General features: G+C 45.0%; 1 protein-coding gene across 8 annotated transcripts in view; it reads right to left on the reverse strand.

Moving 5' to 3' along the window:
- Nucleotides 1-24,655, reverse strand: part of NTRK3 (neurotrophic receptor tyrosine kinase 3) — a 419,093-nt gene that overhangs the window by 96,317 nt on the left and 298,121 nt on the right. Inside the window, exons 13-14 of one of the 8 annotated variants that reach the window (XM_043922246.1) lie at nt 8,813-8,947; nt 4,854-7,026 (exon numbers count right to left, since the gene is read on the reverse strand). The exons of 6 other annotated variants lie outside the window; for them this stretch is intronic. In XM_043922246.1, coding sequence (XP_043778181.1) covers nt 6,908-7,026; nt 8,813-8,947 — 254 coding nt within the window. In that variant the 3' untranslated portion in view covers nt 4,854-6,907. Of the gene's footprint in view, nt 1-4,853; nt 7,027-8,812; nt 8,948-24,655 lie in introns of those variants that run through there. One more of the 8 variants, XM_043922247.1, reaches the window with a different exon arrangement.

The following is a 24,655-nucleotide window of genomic DNA, read 5'->3' on the forward strand; positions in this document are numbered from 1 at the left end:
AGTGCATGGGATGGTGTGTGTGTGTGTGTGTGTGTGTGTGTGTGTGCGCGTGCTAAGTCACTTTGGCCTTGTTGGACTCTTTGTGATCCCAGAGACTGTAGCTCTCCAGGCTCCTCTGTCCATGGGATTCTCCAAGCAAGAATAGTGGAGTGGGTTGCCATGCTCTCCTCCAAGGGATCTTCCCGACCCAGAGATCAGAGTGGCATCTCCTAGGAAAGATGGATTCTTTACCACTGCACCACCTGGGATGGTAAGGGATTTCTAGAGGGAAAATGCAGAACCAGAGCCATCCAAGGCAAATGGGGCCGCAGACAGCATTTCCAAAGCTCCCAGAACAATGAAGTTGTGGGGGTGGGGCAGAGTTAGAGGAGCAGGCTTCAGCCTGCTGGACAATTCATATGCAAACCAGGTTCCCCTGACACTCCCACTTCCTCTGGCACACTGAACATTGGAACCTCAGAGCAGCCGGCATCACTCCACCCTCACTCATCTCGGTCTGTCCCTCACTGAGATTCTCTCGTCTTGCTCTCCCTTTCAGAGTCACTCTGGTGGCCATCTGTGAGTCTAGGGGGAGCCCCAAGTCAGTAAACACTGAAGGAACAAAAGCCCCCTGCTTAATCTGCATCTGGTGTGGTCCAGGAAGCTAACGGCAATGAAGTCACCTTGCATTGATCTGCTGTCTCTGTAGGATCAAACCCTCCCTGGCATCTTGCTCCTGGATCAGAGATGCATGAGCCTCTGCCCAAGTCTGGCCTTGACCTGCGGGAGCTGGGTGGAGCCAGGGAAATGTCACTGACCCTGTACTAGGCTGAGGTCACGCCTGCAGCTGGGGCCAAGGAGGATGTGGTGGCTGGAAGCCTAGCGAAAGAAAGGAATTCCCAAAGTAAGAAAGGAGAGGCAGGGCCGTGCAGAGCCCAGCTTCTTGCCTTCCAAACTGAAGATGCTTGGCATCTGTTGTCTCCCTGAGTGGCAAGGACACGGCAGAGCTTCCACGTGTCAGGAGGTCTTTGGGGAAGGGTGGAAAAAGTTCAGGTGGGGGTGCAGAAGTCAAGCAAGGCTCTTCCTTCCAATGCCTTCCAGTCTGAAGCTGCTCACGTTGCCTAGACCTGGGCAGCCTCACCTACCACTTGAGGACCAGGTGTGTCTCAGCTGACAAATCCTTCTCAACCTCAAAGATGCCACCCTTGTCTGTTTGGAAATCTCACCAACTGGAAACCAGATGATTCATCTCAGATCTAAGAACAACCACACTTTCAGGCAACCAGGGTCACCAAATGCTAGAATGGGTGATGACAGAGCAGGGCGGATGCTCTTTTCTGGGGAGTCTTTCAAAATCACCCTGCTTGTCTGTTTCCAGAAGGATGTTAGGGATGGCATCTAGCCCTAAAGATCCCTAAAGGACTTCATCTCAGGAGATGGGGGGAGCCTATGATTGTGGAGCCCCCAGGACTGCAGCTTTCCTGGAGCAGAAGATGGATTGCTCTGTGGTACAGCTGAGAGCACTGGGCAGTCAAGAACACCCCGTGTCAGGCTTGGCTCTGCCTTTCACAGCTGGCCTGGTCATTACTGACTCTAGAGCTTCAGTTTCCATGGGTCAAACAGGTCTGGCTCTGGATAGGTGCTTCATAAGTTTGACATAATGATTGTTATTATGTTCCCAGGAAAGCCCTTCTTTGGAGCTTGGTAACCAGTTTTAGGATCTAACCACACAACGCTAGTGTAAGACGTAGGTCCTCTCCAGAGCATGTCCCTGGAAAGCCCTACGTCCGAGTTCCCCACTGACCTACACCTTCTTAAGGAGAGAGAGTTCCCCACCATTTGAGCTTAAGAAAACAGTGTTCAGAAGAGGAGCCCCTCAATCCTTTCCTCCAGGATGAAGATCCAGAGAGCAGAGGACAAGCACACTGGCTTCTGGGCTTGAGCCTTTGCCACAAAGTCCCCCATGACCAAAACGCAAGCTCCAGCTCAAGAAAGCCACTGTGAAATCCTGTGGGTGAGATTCTAAACCCAGAAGGTCACAGAGCTGCAGGACTTGTGGGTCCCCCTGAGCCTCCTGGATGAAGCCAGTCCAAGCCAGCATCCTTAGCGGGCTGAGTTCTGTTCTCAAGGCCTCCCCATGCCAGCTCCGACCGCTCTGGAGCCTCTAACATCAAGGTAGATGCCATGGCACTTCAGGGCCCAGCAGGAAAGCATGGAAAACAGAGTTCTGCACACTCAACACGGTTCTCCAGCTTCAGCCAGGCCTTATGCCTCCTGGGAACTTTCTCACGCTTTCCTGCCATCTGCCATCTGCCATGGTCTCTCCTGCTGCTTGAAGCCTTCTCATTGCTCTTAGATGTTCTCACTTGCACTCCAAGGCCTCACCTTACACTTCAGAGGCAAATAGAAGCCCCCAGACAAGGCCTCTCTCACTCCCTTGCCCCTCAAACCCCTAAACCCTCATCTCTTCGTCTTCTTCTTCTTGTTGCGCTCTCCCATGTGGTTGATGCTGGCCCTTCCTCCTGAGGATGGCTGGTTTTCTTTCCCATCTTCCCAGGGCCTGTTTCTACTCATCATTTTTTCTCCCATGCATTGGCAGGCTCTATGCATCCAGATAAAACAAAGCTTAAATATCTCTTAAGTGAAAATGTTAGTTGCTCACTTGTGTCCAACTCTGTGACCCCCATGAACTGTAGTCCACCAGGCTCCTCTGTCCATGGGATTCTCCAGGCAAGAATACTGGAGTGAGTTGCCATTTCCTCTTCCAGGGATTCTTCCCAACTGGCAGATCAAACCTGGGTCTCCTGTGCTGCGGGCATGTTCTTTACCATCTGAGTCACCAAGGAAGCCCTAAATAATGAAATTCCCCCTGGAATCCATGCAGCTTGATGGTCTTAAAGATGGTCTCAACCCTTGGGGCATCTCTGGTCCAACTCTAGAACCCTTGAGAACAAGAGAATGCAAAGCTGGTGCAAACCCCCTGTTCAGGCCACTCTATAGAAAAGGAGCTTCCATTTGGGGTGAGGTGAGGGGTGGAGGCTCAAATAGAACTAGACTCCAATAGGAGAGTAAGTGAGTAAGGATAAGTAGAAAAGCACAGACCTAGCCTGATCCATTCTTGTTGGACTTCTATCTTCAGCTCACCTACCCACTTTGCCTGCCTCATCTTTACTTCCTAAGTAAGAAGCTCCAACAAAGTGTACTGAGACCCAGGGAGGGGTCCAAACCCTCCCAGGAGCCCTTCCCCAGCCCCCAACCTCCTCTGTTGCTCCAAACCTCCTACATATAAAGCCCCTTCCTCCTAAAAGGAATATATTGTAAGTTGCGCTCATGCTCAGTTGCTTGGTCATGTCCAACTCTTCGAGACCCCATGGACTGTAGCCCGCCAGGCTCCTCTGTCCATGGAATTCTCTAGGCAAGTATACTGGAGCAGGTAGCTGTTCCTTTTTCCAGGGGATCTTCCAGACCCTTACTTTCTCACAAATTCTATACAATCCTTATTCTTTCAAAGTGCAGCTTAAAACCCTAATTATTGCCTGTGATATTTCTGTTGTTCCTCTTAAACAAAATTAAATCTATGTGCCTCGTTTGATTTCACAAAAACTTACTGATGCAGTCATTAAGACATGTATTATGATGTGTGGTTATTAATGATCAGCTTTTCTAGGTCTGTCTCTCAAGTTTAATTATGTGCTTTTTTAGGACTAGATTATGTCTGTGCTTCCCTAAGACCTAGACTGGTGCCTAACAGTTGAAAAATATACAGATATGTGTATTTTTTTCAAGTGCTAGACACTGGTTGTATGTGTGCATATGTATTTTCAATCCCTGAATTCTACCTTGGAATTGCTAAGCAAATCCTGACTCAAGAAAACCCAATACATCACAACTAAAACCCATGCACTGAAATAATGACTTGCATTTTGTGAGTTGTTATCATTTAGCTGCTAAGGCGTGTCTGACTTTTTTGTGACCACCATGGACTAATACGCCAGGCTCCTCACCTCCATCTATGGGATTTTCCAGGCAAGAATACTGGAATGGGTTTCCACTTCCTCCTCAGAAGGCATTTCAACACTACTAGCTGTGTCAGGGCTCAGGACCCAAGGGCAGACAGACATTCCCGGCTCATCTAAGCATTTCAGTCTCAGGAGGACCCCAGGACTCTCCTCCTCCCTTTCTCTGGTAGCCCACACAGGACCTGCCATGAGAGCTTGGTCCACCTGAGTATGTACGTGCTGTGTGTGGGGAGGGGTGGGGGTGTCTCTGAGTAATCGGCAGGTTGGCCTATAAACTCAGAGCTCCACCTTTCTCTGGGCAAGGTCTCTTCCCCAAGATTCATAAGGGAGCTATAAAACCATTCCAACCAAGGGAAAAAATCACACTGGCTTGCTGGTGCCCCAAAGATAAAGGATCCCTTGACCCCACTCCAGAGCCCCTTTTACACCTCAGTTCTGAAGAATCTCCAAAGGTCTTGGCTGCTCAGACAACAGAAGAGTCCCCTGCCACCAAGGAGGCGAGTGTCTCAGTCACCTGAGTTGTACCTGGTGGAGTCTGGTTTGAATTTTGCTTCTGCCTCTTATGCTGTGTGATTCTAGGTGAACCAATCAACTTCTCTGTGCCTCTAATGCCTTCTCAGTAAGACTGAGGAAACACTTCACTGTATGGGCTTAGAGTGTATCTGGAGAGGTCTCAGTGAAAGCAACCAATGGAGCAGACTGCAAAATCCTTTGCAAACAGGACTTGGCTAAGAAATTTCTTTAAAATAGTAAAATAGGGAGGAATTGGGAAAAAAAAAAAAAAAAACAGGGGTAGCCTGAAATGTCTTTAATATTCTTTGCAAAAATTGCCAAATAAGAGGTCTGATTCAGTCATTTCATTAGAAAATAAAGTGTTTATTAAGAAACTATACACTGAACACTCCTATAAGTCTCTGTGGAAACATAACGCCCCATGGTCATAGCACAAAGTGAGGAAAAATGGCAGAATAAAAGATGCTGGGATGGATGGAGCCTGGGAGGCTGGAAATGAGGTAATGAATTACAATAATCAAAAAACATCATCCTCAAGCTTACTCCTTAAAGCCACACTCAGAAAGAGGTCCTGGCCCAAAGAGTTGGCAGAACACAGTGGGGAATGGCCAGACATGAAGTGGTGGGGAGCGGGCTGGTGGGGAGCTGGGAGGGGCTGAATAAACACATCTTTCGAGGTCCTGGAGACAACCTGAACCCCCATGTGATACTCTGGACATTCAGGTGCCCGGGAGGCCACCCCAGATACTCAGCAGGAACTTGGAAAGCTCTGCATTTTTAAAACCCACAGAGGGGGTCTCCAGAACCAGGCTGGGAACCTGACATGAAGAGCCCCCATCCATAGGACTCGACCTAAAACCGTAACAGGAATCCTAACCCCCAGGGGAATCTCCCAAGGCAGAGAATCTGCCATCTATCGCTGTGCATCCTCACTCCCAAACTTAGTGGGTTAAAAACACCACCGTTCTGTCCTACAAGCTCCCCATGGCTGGCCCTTTCCTCTTCCGAGCTCCACCCTCAAGGGGGCAGCCTCTACAGACCCCACACAGTGGAAGTACCAGGGGTGGGAGGAACTAAGCCACGCCCCTGAAATCTACTAAGCCAATATGGCAGCAAATCTAGGGGACTTCCAGGCCCTACGTCTATACTTTTCCTATGGAAGCTAGGGTAAAGGCATTCTCTCCACTTTCCCCCACCACCCCCCCCCACCAGGGATCAAGGTGAAAATGGGGGAAACAAATCCCTCCTCTTTGGGAGAGGGTGGCCATGGAGTAAGGCATGAGTCAAAGCAAGCAAAGTAAACACATATATTGACCAGAGGACAGGATGACACTTCCATTGGTGCCATGAGAGGGGCTGGAGGAGGCCAATTTTTTACATCTCTTCCCCTTCAGTTCATCTTGGCCTTGAAATGGTGATTCCATTGGGTGCCGAAAGTTCTCAGAGTCAAGAACAAGTAAAAGTGGGGGAAGAGAGCCAGTGCCAGGATCACGGGCCAGTAGGAAGGGCCTTGGTCCCTGGTTCCCTTGTAGTCCCTTGCGGTCCTAGCAGGATGCCCAGTTCATGGGCAAGACCTCCTGCAGCCAGAGCTTGTGGGAACTGCAGGTCTAGGGGCCAAGAAGGAGCCCTGGAGAAATCCTCTTCTCCAAGGGGTTTTCTAATATCACTCACTGTGAGCCGTTGCAGAGAGAAGAGGAAGTAGGGGGAAAGTGTGTCCCCAAAAAGACATGGTTTTCTCCACCAAAAAAAAAGAAAAAAAATATATATATATATATGTATGTATATATATAGAAAATGATTGGTTTCCATTCTTTCCTCTGAGACCTAATCTGGTGCCAACACATGGGCCTGGCTCCCCCTCCTCTCACCGCGCCGTCTCCACCTCTCCTTAGATGTTCTTCCCCACGGGAGGCTGCAGGGCGACGAGGTCACTAAGAGGGTGGCCCGGTATCCTAAGGAGAGCCAGGGAGACCCCACGCTTCCAGGCAGAGAGAGTGAGGCCGGAGCACGGCTGGACTTCATCAGGCTTTCTCGTGGTGGTTGGGTTGTTTTTGGAAAGCAAGAGACTGGCTAGTATGTTTAAAAGATGGTTCCTGGTGCACAGGTTTTTAATTCTCTTTATTGGCTCTAAAGATGATGGCAGGAGCTGCCTTGGAGGCCAGAAAAAAAAGGAGCACAGTGATGACTGGAGGGAAAGGGCAACCCTGCCAGTGGCGGATGGGGGCGGGGGACACACCCGTCTTGGTGGCGATAAAGGACGCGGGGGGCACCGGCGGCTCATGTGGTTTCTAGTTAGCATCCCCGGCTCCAAACGGAACAATGCCTAGAGCTTCCAACCTCTCAGAGGGCCCAGCCTACCAAGGAGACATCAAAACAGGGAGGCTTAAAAGGAGTCTTTAAAAGCCATGACGTCCTTTGCTGAAATAGACATTGACATCCTCAACATAGATGCCATGGTTAAGAGGCTTGGAATGTCCGGGAAGGCTTATTGGATTCAACATAATTTCTCTGAAACCTATAAAAAACAAAAACAAAAAAACAGAAAAACAGAAAAAAGCAAAATAAAGTAAAAACCAAAACCCCCAAAGAAGATCAAAACTAGAAGGGGAAACAGAGTGGGAGCTCGAAAGGTGGGCGCGGGCTGGGGGTGTGTCAGGGGGGCACAGGGGACAACTGGAGATATGGATGCAGATATACTGGGAACAGCCAAATGAATTCTCAGCAAAAGGGAATGATAGGAGGAGGGGATTAACTTAAAACCAGGCATGGTCAGAGAAACTGGAAACACTCCACTTTTGCTGTGGCCTCCACTGAACTGAGGAAGGGATGGGAGCAAAACATTTGGGGGCATGGCCTTGGACTGTCCTGGAAGAGGAGGATCAACCTCATCTAAGTAGGAGGAGGCCCTGATGATGAGCCTGGGAGGGAAGTGGGGAGGGGGCATAATCCTCAGGGTCCCTGGGAAGCAAAGGGGTCAGAGGAGAATGCTCTCCAGATATTCTTAAGGGATTCTGGTGAGCTATTTCTCATCCTAGTTGGCATGCTGTGGACCACCTTTGACTGCACCAGGCTGGGGGTGCTGTACTTCCAAGACTAGAAACACTTTCTTCTTCACTTTGTCCTCCCACTCCACCCATTCAGTGAAATGATGACTGATCACTCTGCCTTCCCATAATTCCAAGTCTTATGTGCTCAGCCGCTTCAGTCGTGAGCAACTCTTTATGATCCCATGGACTATAACTCACTAGGCTCCCCTGTCCATGAGATTCTCCAGGCAAGAGTACTGGAGTGGGTTGCCGTGCCCTCCTCTAGGGGATCTTCCCGACCCAGGGATCAAACCCGTGTCTCTTATGTCTCCTGCATTGGCAGGGAGGTTCTTTACCACTAGCGCCTCCTGGGAAGCCCACCAAGTCTTACAGGGGATGGAAAAACCTTGGAGGGGTGGCACTGGTGGTCACCAAGCCATGGGCAGCCTCAGGCAAGGAGGACTTCCATGCTGGCTCAGCTTGTCTCTGGCCCACACTGCCATGAACGGAATTTGGACATCCAGAGATGTGGGTAATCTTGATCAAATGTCCAGGAGGAGGTTTTTCAATCAATCTCACATTAAAATCATGTCTATAAAATAATGTCTGTAATGGGCATGCGTTTGTTTAGCTGCACGTGCAGACGACAGGAGTAAGCCTATCTTTTTAGGAAAGCTGTGTGCAGGTATGTGGAGGGTGTGATGGGCAGTTGGAGGTGATGGGGGGAGATTGGGTTGGTTGCACTGAGACTTCCCCCTCTTCATTCTTAGGACATATTACAAGGAAAACAGAGTTGAGTCATCTTGGATGCTGGGCGCCCTCCTTTTGCGGGCATTGGGCTCAGATTGTGGAGACAGAGGAAAAGTTCCTCGCTGATGATGCCGTGTTTAGAGAGAGATTCAGTCTCAACGTGAGATGTTTGTGTGATAACATCACTGTGCTAACCCAGGACAAGGGCTCTCACGGGTCTGTGGCAGAGGCCATGGGTCTGGGCAGTCTGCCTAGAGGGTCTCTGACACTCTTGCTTCTCTCCAAGCCACAGTCCCTCTCTCCTTTCTCCTGGATTCCTCATCTAGGCCCTGTGAAGTATGCTGGCCTGGAAAATCCCCCTCACCTAAGGGATTTTAGTACCAACCCACATTGGGCACCCAGTCATCCCCCAGTCCTCAGGGACCTATGAAGACATCATGAGGTCTTAAGACCCTAAGAATCAAAATTGGTGAGGGGTGGAGGGGGTCTGTACTGCATACAAACATGTCAAAGGAGGTAACTCACCATGTGACCTTGGGTAAGACACCTCCCCACTCTGGACCTCAGGTTCCTCATATATATAGTGAGTTGATGGGACTAGATGATCTCTATTGTCCTTCAAGTTTAATATCCCATGATTGTCTATGTTTGAAAAGACCCCTGGCAGAAGAGGCAGACATGGGGAAATTAGTGGTCAGTATTGAGCCCCAAAGTGCAAAGACAAGGGGAAGCAGTTTTCTTAAGTGCCCAAGGCCAGAAACAGAAATCCAGGCGTTCCCAGCTCCTGTGTTCACACTGCTTTAACTGAGGGGCACCTGCCTTATTTTAGGTATAACATCTAGATACGTGGTCTTCTCAGTATCACACAGTGGCATGAAAGAACTGCTCGAGGGAATCACCATAAACTCTGTCCAACCTTTCCCTAGCATGCTTATTACCATCCCTCTTCCTGGGCCGGGGAACCCTGAACTTGTGCCCACAACTGCTTTTCTGGATGTCATTTCTGGGGATGGAAGGATGACTCCTATGACTTGAGGGATGATCCTGCAGGTCTTGAGGCCCCCTTTTGGGCCCCTTCTCCCCCGCAAAAGAAGTTCAGCTGCTCTCCAAGAGCGAAACAACTCGACAAGGGGGAATGAAGAGCAGAAGAGATGGGGTGTTGGGCCGTCTCAGGGCACAACAGTCAGAACAACAAAAAATGCTGGTTCCCTTAGAGACCTGACAATTCTATGAAAGAGGTATCATTATAGCTTGAGAGTGAAATCTCCCTTAGAAGCCACGCAGCATCACTGGCCCTGGAAGACTCCATGTCAGATCCATTAAAGGCAGGGGCCAAGCCCGCCTAAGCCTTTGCCAAGGTCCCTGAAGCTGCCTCCGTGAACATGAGCCTTTTCCCATATGAGCCAGGATCTGAAGTTTGTTTTCTCTGGAACTCTTTCCCAGGTGGAGCCTGTCCAAGATTCTAAATGCTGAAGCCTGATAGCATAAGAGGCACAGATCCAAAATCTTCCACTGTTCCCCCTTTCACTCAGAACAACCCCAGAGCAGGAAGGAAAAGGCATATGCTGTGGGAGGTGGGGGGGTGAGGCAGGGGAGACCAGGACCACCATGGACATAGACTGGGAAAGAGACAGGTGGGTGGAGGGAAGGCCATAGTGGGCAGACACCCCTCTGAAGAAAGCCTCACCCACCTGTGGCCCACGGACCCCCACGTCTAACCTTTTCCTCCGTCTGTAGACAGCATTCCCCAAAGTCATCCAGCACAAAGTTACTCGTAGGCCCTCTGTAGTTCAGAACAGAGCCTGGTCTTCGGGGACTGTCTTGGTGTGTGTTTTCCTGAGATGCAAACCAGAGACTCTGGGGTTGTTTTGGGGAAGGGAGGGAAACTGTGAAGGAAGAGGCTTCACAGGAAGGGAGTGCTGTGCACCCAGACAATTGGATAAAGTCTTCCCGAGCCAATCCGCTGGGGCTGAAAGCAGGTTGCATCCTCAGGGGCAAGTTCTTTAATATTCACTGCAGCAAGACAAGGGCTGGCTGCTATGGTTGTACAACACAAAAGATGGCCTACACCTAGACCTTCACATTTCTCTGTTTTCCTGACAGTCTTGTAGATCCCATTCATCTCACACTCTCTGGTTCATCCCAGCCCCATTCTTATGCTCTGGCCTGGGGAGTCTAGTGCTAGCAGCCTTTCAAACACCTGCCCATGAGAACCGCCTCACATCTTCTGCCTACACACTCTTCATCCAATTGGATTCTCAAGGCTTCCCCTTCTGTCCCTGCTTCTTCCTTTTGTTATCCGACATGGTCATTTTATTCCCGAACTCCATAAGGTGGGTTTGGGTTACGGCCGTAATAAAAGGCCCAGTACCAAGCAGAGCTCTACTGGATTATTCCCCAACATTTCGTCTTGAAATATATTCGTTCATCATCTTCATGTTGCTATGTCACAGGAATGCTTAGAACTTACATATCCTTGACTGTGAGAAGGAGGAGGTTGAAATACACAGGAGTTCTGGCACTGAGGTCATGGATGGCTTAACTACAGGGACTCAGAGGCATAGAGCAGGGCAGATGCTTGTCCAGAGAGACAGTGAGAGCAGGGGGGCCCCAGGATAGATGTCACGGTGGGGGGCCTGATGGGTACCTCACCCCAGGCACAGGGCATTCTAGTCACAGCCTCCGCATGGTTTCTCAAGGGGTGGGAAGACATGAAGGGAGCCTCAAGTAATACCTGTCCGTAACAATCCTACCATTCAATACATCACTGATCACCCTGGAATCCAAAGATCTATATAACTTAGTGATAGTGTCGGGCACTACTTACAGGTGATTCAGCATCTCCAGTATCTTGGTGGCTCAGACAGTAAAGAATCTGCCTGCAACGCAGGAGAGCCAACTCATTAGAAAAGACCCTCATGCTGGGAAAGATTAAGGGCAGGAGAAGGGAGCGACAGAGGATGAGATGGTTGGACAGCATCATCGACTCAGTGGACATAGTTTGAGCAAACTCCAGGAGACAGTGAAGGACAGGGGAGCCTGGTGTGCTGCAGTTCATGGAGTCGCAAAGGGTCGGACATGACTCAGCGACTGAACAACAACAGCAGCAACATCTTTTATCTTATTTAAAAAATTTTTTTGGCCACACCGTGTGGCTTGCAGGATCTTAGTTCCCCAACCACGGATTAGACCCAGGCCCTGGCAGTGAAAGCTCAGGGTCCTAACCACTAGACCACCAGGGAAGTCCCTCCAATACCTTTTAAGAGTTGATATTATTAAATCTATGTTACGTGTGGGGAACCTGAGGCTCAGTAATATACATTAAAAAGGAAAAAAAAAAAAAAAAAAAACGCCAAGTTAACTTTGTGACAGAGTCTGATACTGAGCATTCCAAGTTCTTTATAACCTTAAACTCCTTGTCATTAACTACTTTGCAATATGGCTTCTATTTGTTGCAAATCGATATTTGGGAAAAGGAGGCAGAAATGGAGGTCAAGGCCGCAGTGCTGGGGACATTCTCCAGGGAAAGAAGGGCTTTGCCTCTGGCTCCTTCTGCAAGGCCTGGCTGGAGGGCTAGAGTATTCTTTCCTCACTAATGGCTTCCCTAGCCAGAGAAGTGGGCATCCCCGTGCCAGGCCACAGCCCTCCTCCCGCTGATGCCCAGGCCCCCTCATCTTCTGTACCATCTTCTGTACTTCTGTAGCCAGCCACACCTACCACTTTGTCCTGGGACCTTCCAAGTAAAGAATCCCAAGCCCTATCCAGACACTGACCCCTTCATTCTGATGCTACTTCCGGGAGTTCCGCTTAAGAAGGATGCAAAGTAAATCTGATGAGAGAGAATCATGAACTTGGAGAGAAGAGCAATTATTCAGAACACAGTCACACCCAGAGCAAGCGTGTAGAGTCAGAACCCTTCTGGGAGGTATGGAGCCCAGAAGAACTCTCTCCCCGGCACCCTCTCCTTGGGCCACTATGTGAACAAAACATGAGAGGCAAGGGCACATTATGGTAAGAAAACGTCCCTCATAAAGCTGCGTGCTTCACTTGCTGCCTTTGTGGTGGCCCTGGAAGGTCATGGGAAGAAGGTCATCAAAGAGCCCTACTGGTCCCAGGATGTGACCCTGATTACATGGCTCTTCATCTTTTGCCTCTTGATGTAGCTGTTGCTTTTCTCAGTCTAAGGTCTGTCCTCTCCTGCCATCAGATTCAACGAAAAGCTGGTGGCACTGAGCCAGGGAGGTGAGACCCAAAGGCCTAGACTTGCTGGCCACAAACTAACCTGCTTAAATCGCTCAGATCATTTCCTCTGTTATTCTAAGGTTGCAAACCTAACCTATAGGCCATCTGTGGCTTTATGTTGCATCTCTTTTTAGCGTAACTTAAAAACATTTTTGAAGCAGCTTGCAACATCTAAAAGCTGGGGGATTTCACATTTAAAATGTCCCTATTTCTAGATTCCCTTGAACATCCAAGAGCTCTGTCAGTGCTGGGCCAGCCTTTCGGCACAGTGGTCATCAGCTAGAGTAAAGGGGTGGCCACTTCGTTTACACAGGGTGTGTGTTCTCTAATTTGCCATATACCCCACCACTCTCTATTACCTCCACCTGGTCCCATCATTTATTTACAATCCCTGAATGCTTTGTCTTAGTATTTGTTTAGAACTTTATAATAAATGTAAAGCCAGCACTAGGTAATAAGCTGTGGACCAGGAAATGCCATGTCGGCAAGTCTCACTGACTGTCCCTATGATAACCAAATGTATGCTCCCTCTGGGCATAGTGGGGCTTCCCTGGTGGCTCAGATGACCCAGATTCGAGCCCTGGGTCTGGGAGACCCCCTGGAGAAGGGAATGGCTACCCACTCCAGTATTCCTGCTTGTAGCATTCCAGGGACAGAGGAGCCTGGTGGGCTACAGTTCATGATGTCCCAGAGAGTCGGACACAACTGAGCAACTTCCACTTTTCACTGGTTATGGTTAAAAATGATAGAGAAGTGGCTGGAAATCTCTACCAGAAGGACAAACTTATCTCAGAAAGAGATAAGAAAGAGATAAGAAAGACTTTTTAATGCAGCTGTTAAATTTCATGGGGTATGATTTGACCCAAAGTATTCCCACATCCCTGCAGCAACAAACAAGCTACAAAGGCTTCTTTAGCATACTGAAATGTACTTGGAACTGAAATGTCCCTCTTGTATATTTCATGGCTAAGAGTATTGAACTGAGATCCCCAACTTCAGCACACAGCACCTCTTCCTGTAAAGTTGCCTCGATACTGCTGGGAAAATCAATGATGAGACCGCCCTGGCCCACGTGCAAAGTCTGGTTCCAGCTGTGCGCAGATGCTCTAAGCGAGGGGGCTGCGGCTGAATGTAACCCAAATGTGAATTAGCTCAGGGAATCGTGCCAGGGGAAGTCACAGTGGGAGGGCATCCATGCCTGGGTGAGATAAAAGGGTGAGGAACACTGAGACTCTCAGACAAAAGCAAAAGGCACTTCCCTGAAGGAATCTTGAAGGCTCTCTTGACTCTCCCCGGAGGAATACTGCAAAGCTTGAACTCAAAAGGAGGAGGATATGCCTGGGGGCTTTGCCCTTGGCATCACTATTGTCCCAACAATAAGCTGAGCTTGGCTCAAAGAAGTGAAATGTGAGTCCCAGAGAAAGCGAAGTTCCTTCCACTCCAGGACACTGGTTAAGTGACCTTTTAGAATCAAAATATTTCATAAGCCATGGAATAAAATTAGTCACCTAGCAAAACCTGTTTTCCATTCTCAAAATTAACCATATAAGGGACGAATTATCAAACAGGAACATCTCTTGCTTAACTGAGAGGAGAGAGAACCTCAGGTATGAATAGCCTTTCTTTATTTTCATTTCCCTCCCTGCATTTCAAAATACTTGCCTTTATTTTTTTCTTTTTCTTTTGGCATGCGGGGTGGGGAGTTGGGGGGGAGGGGGGAGGGGCTTCTCTCTAGTTTTGGCCTGCAGGCTTAGTTGCTCCAAGGTATGTGGGATCTTAGTTCCCAGATCAGGGACCCAACCCACATCCCCTGCTTTGGGAGGTGAATTCTTAACTACTGAACCACCAGGGAAGTCCCCAAATACTTTATATTCAGCACATTTCCCCCTTTTTGATTTTTTTCATTCTTTTCAAATGTTTGGAATATCTGAAATAGGAAAGTATAGCGATGATCAAAACCGGATACCCACCACCGAATATTAACAATTTATTACATTTTGATATATTCTTTTCAAATTTTTGAGAGAGATAGATCACATACACCTATTGCTATCAGCCTGTATGAATCCATCCATCATCCTATCCTATTCCTCATCTACTCCCTCACCAGAGGTAACCACTGCCCTGAGATAGATGAGGCTCATTTCCAGGTATATTTTAATAATCTGGCTGCAGAGGTATATATCTGTTAAGAAAACTGCCCCAGTTTACATCTTAAAACAGGGGATGTCTTCTAGATTTATCCATGTTTAAACATGTAATTCTTATTCATTAATTGTAACTAATGGAGTTCAGCATGTGAACATGCTAAAAATTTTTTGCCAACTGACATTTATTTCCATTCTGTCGTAATTCCAAAAAAAGGTGCAATAAATATTATTACATAAGTCTCTTTCCATGCACATGGGAGAGTTTCTCTAGAGCAGGAGTTGGCAAACTTTCCCTGTGAAGGGCCAGATAATGAATACTATTTTAGGATTTCTATACATCATACAATTGTCTTTCACTGCTACTAAATCCTGCCATTGCAGTCCGAAAGCCACCATAGACAACACAGAAACAAACAAACATGTTCCAATTAAAACGTCACTGGCAAAAACAGATAGGGACCAGGTTTGCTGACCTCTGCTCTAGAGGCTTTTACTCAGGGCTGGGCATGTGAACCAGTTTCAGCATCAGCTGGGAGTTTGGTAGAAATGGAGGCTTTCAGATTCCAGTGCATCAACATCTTCATTTTAACAAGCTCTTCGGGTGATCTCTATGCACAAAAAATGTTTGAGAAGAAGGGCTTTAGAGGGTATCTCTATCATGTATAGAAATCCTTCACTGTATTGCTAAATGTATCCCCAAAGTGACGGTACCAACTCATTTCTGTGACACTAAATGAATGAACTTCTTATCTTATATCTCCTGATGCGTGGTAGGTCTTATCTTCCTATAGCTTTAAGGCGCATTTCCTAATTACTGCTGAGGTTCCCATCATCTCAACTGGAGTTTCCTGTTTTATGAACTGTCTCTTCCTATGCTTCCTTCATTGTGTTGTGTGTGTGTATTATATACATTATGTGTGTATGTGTGGATATATATTGCCTATATAATAATAGTATGTGTGTGATCACTCAGTCATGTCCGACTCTTTGCGACCCCATGGACTGTAGCCCACCAGGCTCCCCTGTCCACGGGATTTCCCAGGCAAGAATACTGGAGTGGGTTGCCATTTCTTTTTCCAGGGGATCTTCCCGACCCAGGGATTGAACCTGAGTCTCTGACGGCTCCTGTACTGGCAGGCATACTTTCTTTAACACTGAGCCACCTGGGAAGTCCAATAATATTATAGAATAATATATAATATATATACACACATACTATACATCTACACATACATATATATGTTATATATGAGTTTGTCTTATCCTTTTTATTTGTGGGAGCCTGTTATTTATTCTGCATGCAAATTCTTTGTTGACTACATGCTTTGGAATTATGTTCTCTCAGTCTATGGTTGATCTTTTAATTTTATATACGCTATCTTATATCCGTTCAAGAAAAATCAAGGTCATCAAATGTATTATTCTTTCCATTTATGTTATTTATAATCTATATCTTAAGATTTTTTTTCTCCTCATCAAAAGGATGTATTCCTTTCCTTTAAAAATACTACATATAGCAATTTCTCTTAGAGAAGAATTCCAAATAATTTATGTAGACACTCCTCACTCAAAGAAATGGGGCTTAATTCCCCAGCTTGTATGCTGTGTTTATCAGCTTACTTCCAAAGACTGTGGCAGGGGGAAAATGCACCATTTTAGTGGAGAATCCTGGCAAACATGGTCTCAGCCAGGTGATCAGGGCTAGCAAGTTCAAGGATACCAGGTGATAAGTACATGTTCTCGAAATGCTGTGATGAGAACAACACTCATCTCTGCGGTCTTGCTCCCCAAAACTCATGGCTCCAACCAGTGAACCTAAATTGAGAGACATTCTGAATAAAGGCTGGCCAGTGTTCCTCAAAACTGTCAAGGTAATCGGGGACAAGGGAAGTCTGAGAAACTCATAGATCAGATGAAGTTAAAGAAACATGATGAAGGTGGAAGTGTCAGTCACTCAGTCGTGTCTGACTCTCTGTGACCCCATGGACTGTAGCCCACCAGGCTCCTCTGTCCATGAGATTCTAGGCAAGAATATTGGAGTGGGTTGCCATTCCCTTCTCCAGGGGATCTTCCTAACCCAGGACTGAACTCAGGTCTCCTGCATTGCAGGCAGATTCTTTACCTACTGAGCCACGAGGGATAATAGGGTTGATAATTAAATGCAATACAGTATTCTGGATGCAGTTCTGAAACAGAAAACAGACATTTGAGGAAAAACTGGTGAAATCAGAATGAAGTATTGAGTTTAGTTAAGAGTAATATGCTGAAGTTGGCTTCTTAGTTGTGACAAATGTATCATGGTGATTTGAAGTGGATGATTACAATAAAGAAAACTCAGTGAACTACGTAAGAGAATTCTCTGCATTCTTGTTGCAACATTTCTGTATATCTGAAAGTATTTCAAGATAAAACCTTACCTAAAAAAACTTCTACTTTTAAATTTCAACCGGAATTCATAATTTATTGTGTGCCTGGTATGAGATACCAATATTTTTTCCTCATGTGATTTTATTGAATAAATTCTCCCTTTCATACTGATTTGCAATGAATGACATGCCAAAAGTATACACATAGCTACATATCTCTGTCTGTCTATCTGTATATCTGCATACATATACATATATGTTTTCTGAGTGCTAAAAAAAACACTATTATACTTTTGGCCTATTTGTTTCCCCTGTCTTAATTAGTTTAACCTTATAATAAGTCTTTTTGTATATTAGAGCAAGTCTCCTCAATTTTTCTTGGTGATTCTTTGCTTTTCATTCTCTCATATAAATTGTAGATTAAGCTTATCAAGTAAGCGCTGTCAAAAATCCTGCTGGGAATTTTATTGGGAGTGTATTTAATCTATAAACTTGGGGGATCTTCAACATCTTCATTTGTTGGTTCTTCCTATTTATGAACAAGATATATGCTCCATTTACTCATTCCTTTTTATACTCTTAATACTGTCTTCTATTTTCCAGAAGAATTGCTTAACTTTTGCCTTTTATTTTGTTTCATTTTGTTGTTGCCATTGTAAATGTGATTTGTTTTCAATTAAAGTTTCTAATGGTGTTTGGGGAATATATTAATCTGTGTTTATTGATCTTTTATTAGTAACATTGCTGAACTCTCTAATTCATTCTAGCTTTATAAATACCTTTTGATATTCTATGTAGGATGATCATATCATTCACAAAAGGGAGGTCATATATCTTTCCACTATTCTTATATTTCCTTTGTTGTCTTATTGAATTGGGTAGAATCTCTAGAACATTGTTGAGTAGAATCAGGATAACAAATATCCTATTGTTATTTGTTATTTTTTTTACAAGGTTCATAATTTTGGATTGTAGTTGATTTTGTGTAGGAAGGGTTTTGTTTTGTTTTGTTTTGTTTTAATCTCTTTCTCTTTTGTGCTCAGTCACCACTGTCTAATGTTTTTGCTGTTGCTATTTTTGTCTCCACCAAGGCTCTTAGAACTTCAGCTCCAAATGCATCCTACAATGATGGCCTGGGAAATACCATTTTAAATAATAAATAATAAAGGGTAATACCATTTTAAAATAAAAAAACATGCTGAAAACGAAAAGGTCTACTTCAAATTTTCAACCTGAATGTATAACTTCTATTGTGACTGGTATGAGGTAATAATATACCTTTATTTTTCCTCATGTTGAATAGTTGCTCCCTTCCATACTGATTTTACAGTGGGATGTAGCAGAACAGTCTAAGCGTCTGCCTACAATGTGGGAGACCCGGGTTCAGTCCCTGGGTTGGGAAGATCCCCTGGAGAAGGAAACGGCAACCCACTCCAGTACTCTTGCCTGGAAAATCCTACGGACAGAGGAGCCCGGTAGGCTACCGTCCATAGCATCGCAAAGAGTCGGACACGACTGAGCGACTTCACTTTCACTTTTCACTTTTTGATTTCACTTTTTGATTCCCCAACAATCTGGAGTACACATGGCTATGGCAGAACCCTCAAGAGCTAAGTTCCTGTCCTTACTTTTTGCCTCCAACAAAAGTAAAAATATTTTTTGCCTCCTTTTTGGAGCCCAGCCTGAGAATGAAGGTAGCCCTGCTCATCAACCTTCTATTTCTGTACTATTTATGATCCATCAGGTTATTTATCTTACTTTTAGGCCCAGCTATGTGTTCTCATATTTTTCAGTTTCTGGAGTAGAAACTGAGCTAAAAAGCTCACTGCACCATCCTGACCAGAGCCTGAGTTCTTTCTTTCTATATCAGAGAAAAATGTATTTTCTTTCTTTTCCTTTTTTTAAACTGGTGTCTTCAATCCTATCTCCAACTTCCTTCTTAAATTATTTCCTCTCTCTCCAGCATCTTCCATAAATCCTGTTCTAGTCTCCTTTCTGCAGAAATCTGCCTATGGTCATCTCTATCTTTTGGTATGTGCTCATGTACCAAATCCCAGTGTACCCACATTCCCAGACTCTCATCTAGTAAATGATGCATCAATGTCCTCCACTTTACATACCATTGATTATCATCCCATTTCCTTAGTTCCTTCCTGCATGCATGCTAAGCCACTTCAGTTGTGTCCAACTCTTTGTGACTCTATGGACTGTAGCCCGCCAGGTTCCTCTGTCCATGGGATTCTCCAGGCAAGAATACTAGAGTGGGTTGCCATACCTTCCTCCAGGGAATCTTCCCGATCCATGGATCAAACTCACCAGGGAAGCCCTTGGGTACCAACATTTTTCATGATTCCATTCCAATTGCAATTCCACAATCTCACAGATTATTAATAATTAAATTCCTGTTATCCAAGGTCTACTCCCTTCACAGAAACAGACCTCTTGAAGTTCACCAATGGTTAGTCCTTAGCTAGATTTTCTCCATTGCTCTTCACCTTGACCACCCCACATCCCCCATGACACTTAGGACACCATGCCATCTTTCTGTCCCTCTTCTTTCAGTTGGATTCTTTTCCTTCTCCTGTACCTATGGTAGCTTCTCAAGGATCAGTCCTCCCACCCCTGACTACTCAAAGTGTGGCTCTCCGACCAGCAGAGGCAGCTTCACCTGAGAGCGTGCTAGAAATGAGGACTCTCAAGCTCCTACTTCAGACCTAGCAATTCAAAATCTGTATTCCTCACAGTAATTTTTATTGGAGTACAGTTGTGGAGTATAGTCTACGATTTTGCATTAGTTTCTGCTATATAGCAAAATGAATCAGCAATACATGCATCTTCTCTTTCCCATTTAGGTTCACTGCAGACCATTGAGTAGAGTTCCCTATGCTACAGAGTAGGTTTTCATTAGTTATCCATTTTATACATAGTAGTGTATGTATGTCAATCCCAATCTCCCAATTCATCCCATCCCCCTCCCCAGTATTTTAACAAAATTCTCAGGCAGTTAAAGTGTAGGAATACTGTTCTAAACATCTTCTCTCTCTTTCTCTCTCCATGTCCTTGTAAAATCCATTATTAATGTATAAACCCAGAGGTGTGACTTCTAACACTTTAACTCTAGCCACAAACTTTCATGTAAATTTCATTCTCATAATGCCAGTTGGTCACTTGGCATTTCCGTTACTGTGCATCATAACCACAAACCCATCATTTTTATAACCTCTATCCCAAATAGGACTTCCTAGGTGGGCTAGTGGTAAAGAACCCGCCTGCCAATGCAGGAACATAAGAGACTTGGGTTTGATCCCTGGGTCTGGAAGATCCCCTGGAGGATGGCATGGCAACCCACTCCTGTATTCTTGCCTGGACAATCCCGTGGACAGAGGAGCCTGGTGGGCTACAGTCCATGGAGTCGCAAAGAGTTGGACTCGACTGAAGTGACTTAGCCCACACACACGTGTTCCAAACAATCTCCCTTCCTAACAGACTGATTCTTTAAAATCACTACCACGCTTACCATTACGTAGTAATGACTGGATGACTGGAGTCATCCTCATTTCTTGCCTATATCATCTTAATTCCCTGTATCTCATTAGACATCAAGTTTTAATATTTATTTTGCAGGATCTCATTTACACATCCTTTTACTAGATTCCCCACTTCAGCAAAGCATGGAAGAAAGACCTGGAGACAGACTGAATGGCTATCAAATTCCTGTTCTACTACCTATCACCTGGGTGTGACCTTAAGACCTTAAGTAAATTATCTAAATTCTCAGAGCCTCAATTTCCCTTTCTGTAAACTGTAAATATCATTATCTATCTTGCAGGCACTGTTGTGATTTAAAAAAAAAAAAGGATCAGGTCAGAGTCTGACACATGAAACGCATTAGATGATTAACAAGTGTTAGTTTAGGCTTCCTCAATCCCCATTTCCATTTTAAGGCCACTGTTTTGGAGCTTCTTAATACAGATTAATCTATCTAACATGTCATTGTCAAATTCTGTGGCTAAAACCTCATATTCACCAACCCACCACCCTGCTCAGGGCCAACAGTGACTGAAGGTGCCTTTGCATGAATCCCAAGTGGCTTAGGCAGCCTTACTGGTCTTGCCACACCCTATTTCCAGCCAAATATTCTGGTCTTGTCACCCACTCTTCCCCTATTCATAGTCTCTGGATTAGATAAACTCTAAGTTGACAATATCTTACAGATCTTAGCTTTGGTCCTTACTGCCATGGTACTGTGATATCCTGAATGTTTATCTTCTAACTTATTTCCCCATCTAATTCCAATTAATTCTTCAATAACCAGTTCAAATCTCAGTGTCTGTGTAAGTTATTTGGCAGTTAATGATAACCTTCTGTTTTTTTGGCCATGCCCCACAGCATGCAGGATCTTAAGTCCCTGGCCCAAGGGATCAAGTCCTTGCTTCTAGCAGTGGAAGCATGGAGCACTAACCACTGGACCCCCAGGGAATTCCTAACTGTGAGTTTCTGTGTGATATTTCTTCTTCTGTTTCCTGGAACTATTTTAAATACGAACACCACAGTGGAACTATTCATGGATATATTTTTTCACTTCTCAGTAAGATCATTTTTTAAAACCCAACAATTAATATTTATAAGCATTTACATATGCCAAGGCAACTAGCAAAGTACTATGCATGGACTTCCTCATCTAACCTATACGGTATCTCTATGAGGGGAGAACTATTATGATCTCTAGTCTGTGGATGAGGAAGAATGAAGATTCTCAGTAACTTATGCCAAGTTGTCCTGTGAATAAGATGCAGCACCATCTTGAATCTAGGCTTTCTCATTCCAGCTCTTGTGCTATATTGAATTGTGCTATATTAACCCTTCTGCTATACTGAAACCAAGGAAGGAAGCACTTACAACAACTATCCCTATTTCTTACCTGATAGACCCGCATTTCAGATAATATAAAACTTACTTTTTAGAACCGTGTGATATAACTCATGTGTGTATGTATGAATCTGTATAACAATATGCCACATTATTTTGAAGTTCTACTATAGTATCTTGGCATTTACAAAGCATTTCTTTTCCCAAAACTTTAAATGATTATGTTAACCTTAAAATAACTCTGTGAGGTAAGGAAAGAAAAAGAATTATCTTAACATCAATGCCTCCTTCCCCTGACTTGCTCATGTGCCTCTTTTAGAACCCAAGTCCTCAAATCTATCTGCTACCCCCAGATGCCTGACTTTCCTCAGGGTCATGGCCATTTTGTTTAGGCTTCAATAAGCAAAAGGCAAAAGCCTGAGGCTAGCAGGAAATATAATCAATAAAGTCCAAATCTCTGACTATGTTATCAATTTTAAGCAGATTATCTTAGAGCAGAGTATGGTTAATAGGATCAGGTAACTAGCACATTCTAAATTTATAGTCCTAACAATTAAAAGATATAAACCCATGAGTTGCTCTTCTGACTTGAAATTCCTATGATTGGTGATGATGATGAAGGTATTGAAAATAATGATAAAAGAAAAGATGGAAAGAAGATGGGACAGGTCCCACCATGCATCTGAATAGAGTGATGGTTCTTAACCTTTCTTGTGGCTTGCTCTTTTCCATTTAAGGGAAGCATCATACACACACAGACACACAATGAAAAAGACTCATTTATTTTGGACAGTGGAAGTGTCATGGTCTAGCCAAGGATCCATATTGAGAATAGTAGACAGATACCATACAGGTCACAAAGCATCACCACTTTGCAATGACAGACACCAGCAAATGCAGACTCAAATCCCTGCTTTCACTGTGCCCCAAATCTCCAAATTGCTGACACCTGTTGAGGGCCTCCTGTGTGCATGGGCACTATGTCTAGAGTTGGGAACAGAAATACCAAGATGTTGTTCAGTCGCTAAGTCGTGTCCAACTCTTTGTGACCCCATTGACTGCAGCACACCAGGCTTCCCTATCCTTCACGATCTCCCAGAGTTTGCTCAAATTCATGTTCATTGAGTTGGTGATGCCATCCAGCCATCTCATCTTTTGCCACCCACTTCTCCTCCTGCCCTCAATCTTTCCCAGCATCATGGTCTAATCCAATGAGTCAGTTCTTCACATCAGTGGCCAAAGTATTGGAGCTTCAACTTCAGCATCAGTCCCTCCAATGAATATTCAGGGTTGATTTCCTTTAGGATAGATTGGTTTGATCTCCTTGCAGCTCAAGTGACTCTCAAGAGGTTTCTCTACCACCACAATTCAAAAGCATCAATTTTTGGGTGCTCAGCCTTCTTTATGAGTAAAACGCAATTAGTACCCTGAAAGTGAAGTCGCTCAGTTGTGTCCGACTCTTTGCGACCCCATGGACTGTAGCCTACCAGGATCCTCAGTCCATGGGACTTTCCAGGCAAGAATACTAGAGTGGGTTGCCATTTCTAGAGAAGCCTAAAATCCAGTGCCAAGAATGTGAAGACTACACTTTCCTAAGCTTACCTAGCAATTATTTTTGCAAACACCTGAGCATCAATCTTCCACAAACAAAAAAAGAAAAGGAAGTTTAAAGTCAATTAGGACCCTAAACTAAATGATTACAATGTAGAATCCACTCTAGTAAGTGTCAAGAGAGAAGTACCCACCCAGAGCTGTGGGAGTTTAGTGGGGCTGTGATTCCACACGAGAGGAAGAGAGGAGGTAGGAAAGCTGGTCTCTAGGCAAAAATATGGAGGGGAGGGCATCGCAAATGGTGAGGGCAGCTTGAGAGAAGTATAGCAAATGGGGTATTGTTATGGGTTGATTTGCACTCCCACAAAAGATAACTCCACCACTTCAGAAGGTGACCTTATTTGGAAACAGTACCTTTGCAGATATTCAAGTTGAGATCATTAATACTGTCAATCAATTATACTTCAGTAAAAACAAAAGATGACATTCCTAGGGTAGGCCCTAATCTAATACATCTGTGTTCTTATAACAGGGGAAATTTGGACACACATACACACACTCAGAATGCCATGTGAACATAAAGACAGTGACTCAGGTGATGCGTCTACAAGGAATGCCCAAGACATTCAACAAAAATCCAGAAGCTAGGAAATACACACACAGCAGATTTGGTCCTAGTGCCTTTGGAGGGAGCACGGCCCAGGCAACATGTTGCTCTCAGATTCCGGGCCTCCAGAATTGTGAGACTATAAATTTCTACTGTTCTAAGTCACCATGTTTGTCAGACTTTGTTAACCACAGCCCTAGAAACTGGGATTTTCCCAGAAAAGCAGAGTATAATTTAGCTGGAGCACAAAGCAGGAGTAAGGGCAAAATAGGGACCCAGCTCAGCAGGGTAAGAAAACGGTGTTGGGCACTATTTGCGGGTAATCTGATAAAAATGTGACCCCCTCCCCCCCAAAATCAAGGGACAATAGTGAGGCTACACTGTGGAAAGAATTTAGCAATTGATGGACTGAGAGCTGGAGACAGACAGATAGATAAATGAAGAGTGAAGATGGATCAACAGAACGGCAGAGGTGGCGACATGGATAAGAGATTTAGATTAAATGACATATCAGTGAATGACAGTGACCTTTCTACTTAAAGTTAAAAATCAATTTATTTATTTATTTATTTTTTGCCAGGTG

This window comes from Cervus elaphus, chromosome 13 (genome assembly GCF_910594005.1).
Source record: "Cervus elaphus chromosome 13, mCerEla1.1, whole genome shotgun sequence".
NCBI classification, from domain to species: domain Eukaryota; kingdom Metazoa; phylum Chordata; class Mammalia; order Artiodactyla; family Cervidae; genus Cervus; species Cervus elaphus.